This window comes from Seriola lalandi, unplaced genomic scaffold, assembly GCF_002814215.2.
Source record: "Seriola lalandi dorsalis isolate HSWRI2012SDOR001 ecotype SW California unplaced genomic scaffold, Sedor1 jcf7180002054544, whole genome shotgun sequence".
In the NCBI taxonomy this organism is placed as follows: domain Eukaryota; kingdom Metazoa; phylum Chordata; class Actinopteri; order Carangiformes; family Carangidae; genus Seriola; species Seriola lalandi.
Genome location: NW_019525097.1, coordinates 943,816 through 952,157, shown reverse-complemented (window position 1 = coordinate 952,157; position 8,342 = coordinate 943,816). Strand labels below are relative to the sequence as shown.

Here is an 8,342-nt window from a genome sequence, read left to right as displayed (position 1 = left end):
GGCGCCCCCACTCCCCGCCGGACTGTTCTCTCCCGCAGAGGACCACCCCGCTTCGGGCCTGGCCGCCGCCCTCGCTGGAGCCAAGCTGCGCAAAGTGCCAAGGGTGAGCGCTTGATTGGTTACTTGATCAATGGAAGGCCTGACGTGCCTCATCTGAACTCGCAGGCTCTTTGTATCTGAGCCGTTCCACATAAAGTACATCAAGGCTTTATTAAGCTGCATGCTCACACACACGCTTAAACTCTTGTGTCCTTATTTCAGTGAAACACACACATATGTTATCACACAGAATCACTGTCACTGAAACATTCACACACACACGCCAAGCTCATGGTTGATTACACACACACACACACACACTCTCACACTCACACAGAGTCGTCATCTGCCACGTCTCATCTCAGACGCCAAGATTTACATATAATGCTACAGCGTCCCCGCTAAACAATACGCGCCTGCTTGTGTGTTTCACATAACAAAATACACACGTCATACACAGATATGACAAAGAAAACATTGTGTTTTCTTAAATTATTTATGACTTTTCTTTTTCAATTCTTGTTTATTAACAGTTAGTAAAGAACCTGTAACAGTCATTAGTATTTCACATGTCGCCCTGTGTCTCCTCAGTGTGACGACGCAGGGGCAGCTCTGGCAGCAGCCATGACGGGGGCTGGAGGAGCCGCAGGGGCCAAATCTGAAGCCAGAGGCAATGGCCCTCTGCCTGGAGGAGGGGGGCTCATGGAGGAGATGAGCGCCCTGTTGGCCAGGAGGTAGTGTCACGTCGCTGTGTGTCTCAGACATACACACTCCACACATGTTGATTTTGTTATATCCTCTGAAGAAGTAGTTCATGCGCTCAATGATTCCCCCGTGTTCTTCAATGTCATGAGTCGATTTGTAGTAAAATCCTAATTTAAGGAGAATAAATGTAGAAATTAGGAGCGATCTGAATTTAAAAAATCAGATTGTTATTCTGCAACATTATAAACCTGTGTATCTCCGTATCCTGCAGGAGAAGAATTGCAGAGAAGGGCTCGTCACCTGAACCTGACCAGAGATCAGTAAGTACCATTAGTGCTGCTCTGTTTTCTGCTGCATCTACAGCGGCTTTGATTTAGCTCCAAATCTGTCATGACTACTTTCCCTCCGCCGCCGAATCGCACAATGGCTCGTCTGTGTGATGATACGCATAGTCTCCTCAGTGCAGGCCGCGCAGTCTGCGCTGCATTCACCACATTTCTGCCTGTAACGACTCCTCAATCACTCAATGCTTTATCTGTGTGATGGTCGACAGGCCTCGGGTGGATGTTATGCACCAAATTCCAGTCTGTAAATCTCTGCTGTCAGATGCTGTACAGTCTCAGATACTTACCCATAATGCAAAGAAACCATTATTCAAAACAGTCTTATATTAGTCTTTATTTGTTATGTATGAATATATTTTATTATATTGTTTCCCTGATTCTTATCTGCTTCCATTTTCATATGTTATTGAGGCTGTTTGCTCTTAATAAAAACTCAATACTTTATCAGTTGTCTTTATAGATGCAGTATAAAGTACATTTCTTAATGACTAAATCAGAACCTAAATATAAAAGATTGAAAATAAAAACTAACTAAAGCAGAACAACAGAGTCATGTCATACGCACCACACTGCTGCTTTATTGAACACACAGCATTTGATAAAGGTGCAGGGGCAGTTTTGTGTTTATCTCTGGTGTTTTGGTTTAAATTATAACAGAATCGACAAAGCGTCTCCCTCCTCTCGACTGTCTGCTGCCCGTCTCTGTTTGGTATCTGTTGCTCCTGTGAAGCAACTCTCTCTGATTATCACATCTGTGACCCCTCTGAGTGTGACTCATCTCTGATCTTTAAACCCTGTCCCTGTCTGTCCAATAGGAGGAGGGCGAAACAAACACAACCCCTAAAATGTCAGCCTGTAGCACACCAGGTAAGTGTGTCTGAAGGAAGACGAGGGGGAACCATCAGCAACAAAGCAACAGCAGTTAACATGCATCTTCCTAACACAGGCGATGAGGATCCAAGTTAGCATTTAACTACTTACATTTCTTCTTGGATTTTCTGTTTAACAGTTATTGGAAGTCAACTTGTTTTTTCTGTGATGATGATTACAGGAAGTGTTTCTCATATTTCTTCTGTGTTTTGTCTTTTTCTGCAGACATGCCCAGGAAGCCATGGGAAAGAACAAACACCATGAATGGTAGCAAATCTCCAGTTATTGGAAGGTACGGTGTTTACTCTCTGCTTCTCTTACACTGTCATATTGTTTATCGTTGCACTTAAAGTACATTTTATATCCTAAAAGGGTTCAGAGTTAATTTTATCTACCATATTATTTGTGTTTATTGCCTAGCTGATTAGCTAGCCGCCATGCTACTAGCTTCTTTCCTAGTAAAAGACGCCATAGGGGAACGTATTCAAACATTAGCGTCAGCTAGCTTTAGCATGATGCACTGCTGGGGCCGCTCAGTGCTGGCTAACATCACTAAAGCTTATGTAGCCTTCATGTGCATGTTGGACGTACGTCAGACACCCAACTTACCGCTGTGATGCGAATGAGCAGGAGAGAAGAAGAACAGGGGACGATCAGATTAGCAAGGCTGCTGTTTTTCTTTTGGTTTTTTATTGTTCGGATGAAGCATCACAACCACACGTATCATCTATGCCTCGTTTTACTGTAAACTCTGGCTGATATTCAACATGTATTCAACACATAGGTGCTTTTAAACCTCCAGATGTGCTCATAGTGCATCTTAAAAAGCAATGTCCGAAGCACTAATTCTCTTCCCCAGTAAAGAAGGGGAATCTGAAAGTAACTGTTTGACCAGAATATCTTCATGATTACAAGTAAACAAAAGTACACAAATGTAGTCAGAGCCTCATAATGTTGCTGTAGTAATTAGTTAAAGGTCCCATATAATATAAAGGTAGATGTCTATGTGCTGTTTGATTATAGATCAGGTCTAGGTTCTATATTAATACTGTGAAAGTATCAAAGCCTCAGTCCACAGAGAAATGCACACAACCTGTATTCAGATACTGAGCCTTAAAACGTGCCGTCAGGACTTCTGTAACTTTGTGATGTCACAACAAAGCAGTCACCGCTTTAGCCCATGCCCCAAGCCCCGCCCACCTGGACCCACCATCCAAACCTTGCAGGATTTGGTTTCTCTGAGTGTTTTACCTGAAACCTGCTATATTTCTATTGGCTCACTCAAACAGCCACCTGAATAGCCTCAATTACAAATAAACAAAAGTCCATACGTGCAGCCAGAGCCCTTATAATGTTGCCGAATAGTTGTTGATAATACTTTCACTTCAAGATCCTGCTGTTGTAATTGGTTAAATGATACTTCAATAGAACAGTGCTAAAGGTTCAGTAGCATCTAGCTGGATAGATTCTTCATCGTCTTTGCATATTAAAACAGAAACAATCCTTTATACTTAGCAGCCTATAAAAATCGAATAAATAGTAAAGGCGAATAAAATAATAAATATAGAATAAATATAATGAATAAAATGTATTTGTTTAACTAAAAATAGATTGAATTGCACTTCAGTAATGAGTTCAGCAGCTTTTACACGAACAAGCTGTTTTTCAGTCAGTGGGTCCGTGCCCTTATGACCTTAAGCCTCTTATATCACCTGATAGTGTTAAAGTGAGTCTCCTCCAACAGGAGTTGAAAACCTGAAGGTAGATGGGTGTCGTGGACCCGACCCAAAGCCATGTCATTATTCTGGGGACATACAGGACACAGACAGATGCTAAGCTGTAATTTGTAAAGCCAGTGTCTCTGCTGCTCACACAGACGAGAGTCTCCGTGGAGATTTCCCATGGGAGCAGATTCCTCCAACAGGTAGAGAGAAAAGGCAGCGGAGAGTCCGAGAAACCCTTTGCTTTAAAACAAATCTCCTTTTTTTTTTTTTTTCATTGAGGTTTGCTGTGATGGATGTTTTTTAGTTTTGTTTTCTTTTGTTTTCTTTTGTTTTTTGTTTTTTTGGAGAGGAGCTAATTTTAAATGTTTGAATGAAAAGTGTGGAATGAATTCTGTGTTGTCTTTGTCTTCCAAACCTCCCGGGCTGCAGGGGTCGGCTCTGCTCCTCTGTTGTTTTGACACGTGCCACTTCTGACAATATGTCATGTGGTTTCTCACCCAGTCGCTGCCTGGAGGGTGATCTCTAATGTAATCTAGTTACAGCTCTTGCATGCTGCCCAGCCCTCAAAAACCTTTCTTTTTTTTTTCTCTTTCCTTCAAAACAGGGAAATCCATATGTGTGCGTCACATGCCATACACCCACCCTATCATACACCCAAACACAAAAAAACGAGTGTCCACCCAGTGCAGAGTAGACTTGGCACGGTGTTATCGTTGCAGAGCCAGAACAGATCCAGCAGGCTCTCGCAGATAAGACCCCGCTGTGTGTGTAAATGTGTGTGTGTGTGTGTGTGTGTGTGTGTCTGTGTGTCTGTGTGTGTGCGACCAGATGGGCGTTTTTTATTGCAGCTTATTAAAAGTGACTTTAATATGTGACCCAAAGAGAGCTGCTGCTGGTGCATCTGTAAATAAGTTGTTACAGTAATTTACAATTTCAAAAATAAAAACATCCTTTATTCAGCATGGAGTTACATTAACATGCACTGAGAAGCATTAAAGGCAAGGTGCCAGACTGAGTGTCTCACTACCTGACTCTACCTCACCTCCTCTGTTTCTTTTGTCCTGTTCTACGTACATTAGCTTTAAACCGGAAACACCCAGACAAATAAAACTGAAGGACTCCAAACATAATTTCCGCCCGCCGGTGAAGCCCAGCTACTAAATGACCTTCCTGCGAGCACATTTCCTTTTCTTTCGCTTCTGCTTCCTGTCGCGCTTCCTCTCTTCAAAGTGATTGGCTGCTGGGTGACTTTTTTCCCCCCTCGATGACTCGCACTTACAGTAAAGAGCTGGCTCAGTGTTTCTGCATCGATGTGGCTCTTTTCATTAATTGCTGGCTCCTCCTGGCTCGTGGCTGGGCTGTTGATAGGCCGAACTTTTCATTCAAAGATGTGTGAAAAAAAATAATTGTGAGGTTGTTTCCACATGTGGAACGTTTCAAAATAAATTACAGATGGACACACTACAGGATCATTTCTTGACATGTTGGAGAGAGTGTGTGGAGCTGCAGATTTCTAACATTTTTTTTTTTTATATATATATATATATATATCCTGTGACCTGCTGTGAACAGTGTGTGTGTGTGTGTTTGCATTTGTGTGTGTTTGCATGCATGTCTAGGTGTGTGCATGCTGGATCCTAACTGCAGTTTAGCCCGCATTGTTTTTTATGTGCAGACATTTTATATCAGGTGATGAGGAAAGTAGAAAATCCCAAAGATTTGATTGGTGAAAATCTTATTTCTTTACATTAAATAGATCATTGGTTTAACATGAAGCAGGCCAGACTATGATAGTTTATCAAATCCACTGTCCATTCAAACAGGTCACGTTGTTACATTATCTCCCAATGAGGATGTAGGACAAGAGGGCAAAGGGTGACACGTCCAGCTCTGCATTGATTTGACAGACATGACAATAATGGTGTTGCTCTTTCACCTCATCTCTGCCTCTTTCTTCTTTTCTGTCTCTTCTCTCAGACCTAAATCCACTCCTACACCTACTGCATCCCTAAGTGCCAACGGTGTGCCAACAGAAGCTGTTGACTATGACAGATTGAAACAGGTTTGTAATTTTATGATTACTTTATGGCACAAACATCTGTTGAAACTACAACAAGCCGGCTGTGTAACAAAACATTAATGTGCTTGTTTCATGCGTCCATTCTGTTCATCTCTTGCAGTCCCACATTACATATCATTTTAGTACTTTATTAAATAAAGCATTTCATTTCTTAACAAAACCCTTCCGGCTCTTTACAGCTTTTAAGACCTATGTGCAGGGATTAGCTGTTAGTCCTGCTTTCTCCTGTGAGTTGTAATAACTGTAAAGCTTATATACTGTATGTTTCCTGTGTTCAGACCTACAATGTCCATAATTTGCATACTAAAAAATACCTGCACACACACTGGTAATCTGACACCATTTTCATGTCAAACTGCATTTTAGTGGTTTACAGACGTTTTTTTTGTCTGTGCTGTATTTTTTGGGTCAGAAACTTTGTGTTTTTCACTGTTACTCAGCACGGAGGCCATTACATTCAATGACATCCACAGATTATCCTCGTTTTATCAGTAAATTTGGCTGAAATATTCTAATATGTTGCACAAAACGTGGAAATGGCGAATAAATGTCTAAATTCTGCTTCAAGATTGTGAATCATATTTATATATAATACCAAAATAAAAGATCTCAAGCAAAGCCTCCACGGACAGAGGGATTTTCATTGGTCAGTCTTTCTTCCATTATTAATGCAGCCCTCTTAGTAGTAAGAAGTGTGGGTGTGCACAGTAGTGCTTCCCCCTCTGACCTCTGTAACGAGCCTGTTAGATAACTGTCTGCCGCAGTGCTGCCTATCTGTCACCACAACTGGTCACAGCAGCGGGACTGTGAGACAGATGACACCCTCCAAAGCCACCGCTAAGCTCGCTGTCGTTATCGTCCCTCTCAGTCGCTGTGCTTATGAAAGCAGGAGATCATAGCTCACACTTAAGGCTCATAATGCTAATGTAGCCTTGTGCTCTCTCTGTCAGTTTGTTTACATCTGTCCGTCACTAAATCAGTCTTTGGACCTAATCTCACAGGGATTAGCTTCTTTTCTAAAGTAGACAAAGAACCTCTGTTTGCCAGTTGGCAGCAGCTCCACTTCGTCAAATCCAAACACCGCTGTCAGTTATCATCTGAGCTGAAGGTGAAGATGAGTCTGGTCTGCTTTGATCTAATGACACTGTGTTGTTTCATTTATTTTAGGACATCCTGGATGAGATGAGGAAGGAGTTGTCGAAGCTAAAAGAAGAGCTCATTGATGGTAATTTCTATTCACACTTACATCCTGCAGTCAATTTACACATCCATTAGGCACTGTTTAGTATATTTAACCCTGAAACAGTGTCTGATGACAGGAAGTGAAATAACCAACACGCTCTCTTCTCAGAAACATCAAGCAGTTCTGTTAGCACCAGAGCTATAATGACTCATAACTTTAACAGCTGCACAGAATGTGGTTTTTCACATGCAGAAAGATTATTTGGCGTCAGCAGCACTGGTGTTGCTGCAGCAGTGGCAGGATTTTCAGTTTTGCAGACTGCTGCAGACACACTGCCTGTCGCTAGAGCTCAGGTATATTTAACAGTGACATCTCCTGCCAGAAACAATGTCCTGGTTATTTTTGGATAAGCCACAAACCTCACTGTCAAAAGTTTACATTGTTTGTGTGATGTTAAAACTTTTTTAAATGTGTTTTTTTAATTGTTTAAAAAATGAAATTTCATTCATCTCCACTGCATTTAAGTTGGGGAGGATAGATTTCTCAAAATGTGGAAAAAATAAAACTAAAACTGGCAAGATAGGTTGTCACATGAGTGAGCTGAGCCTTTTAAATGTTGTACGTTTTGCTATTGCTACATAGCTAGCGTTAGCATTAACAAGCGAGTTCAGCATCAAACTTCATTACTTTACCCACCAACAGCTGTATCCAGAGGTGGAAAGCAACACCAGTGTTAACTCTTGTCTCTATTACGTCTTTCCTTCTACTCAAGCACTCTCAAGTTAGCATGCTAACGAGCTAGCCCCGGCCCATCTCATCACTTTCCAATAGCGACTCACTGTAGCCTCAAATCTGCCCTGTATTATAACCTCTTGTCCTGTAAACAAAGCTGTTGTCAAGCAACAATCACCAGCACCTGCCTCTGCCAAGAAACTACTTTTGCCGGCAAAGAAAAATAAAAAATAACCGCTTTAAGTAAAAATGGGTGATATATAGCTTTGGTTAAAAATAACTCCGTCTTTCACTCCGTGTCCTCAGCAATCCGGGAGGAGCTGGGCAAGTCCAGCACGGCATAGAGGATCCGGACTTGCCGTTCAGAACACCTACATCCACGTGACCCGACAGACGAACCCGACGGTCAATTTAAGACATGACAAAAACGACAGCAGCAACACGACGGTGGAGACGGTGATGATGATGATGATGATGATGATGGTGGTGATGATGATGATGATGATGATAAAGATGATGATGATGATGACAATAATCACATTAATACTGAGAGAGGACTTTTTTGGGGGGGGGGGGGGGGGGGGGAAGAAGCAATGGACTAAACAACAATGGACAGGGGTAGTGGTGATGCAAGCCTCCAGTCCCCGCAGATCCCCCTCCCCCCC

The 8,342-nt window shown here is 42.1% G+C and overlaps 1 protein-coding gene across 1 annotated transcript in view; it reads left to right on the top strand.

Moving 5' to 3' along the window:
- enah (ENAH actin regulator) overlaps window positions 1-8,221 on the top strand; it is a 79,172-nt gene extending 70,951 nt beyond the window's left edge. The window contains exons 8-15 of the mRNA XM_087176309.1: window positions 2-103; window positions 631-773; window positions 1,016-1,064; window positions 1,904-1,955; window positions 2,184-2,250; window positions 5,660-5,744; window positions 6,930-6,987; window positions 7,984-8,221. Of these exons, the coding sequence (XP_087032435.1) occupies window positions 2-103; window positions 631-773; window positions 1,016-1,064; window positions 1,904-1,955; window positions 2,184-2,250; window positions 5,660-5,744; window positions 6,930-6,987; window positions 7,984-8,021 (594 nt within the window). The 3' untranslated portion in view covers window positions 8,022-8,221. The remainder of the gene's footprint in view (window position 1; window positions 104-630; window positions 774-1,015; window positions 1,065-1,903; window positions 1,956-2,183; window positions 2,251-5,659; window positions 5,745-6,929; window positions 6,988-7,983) is intronic.
- Window positions 8,222-8,342: the final 121 nt, after the last annotated feature.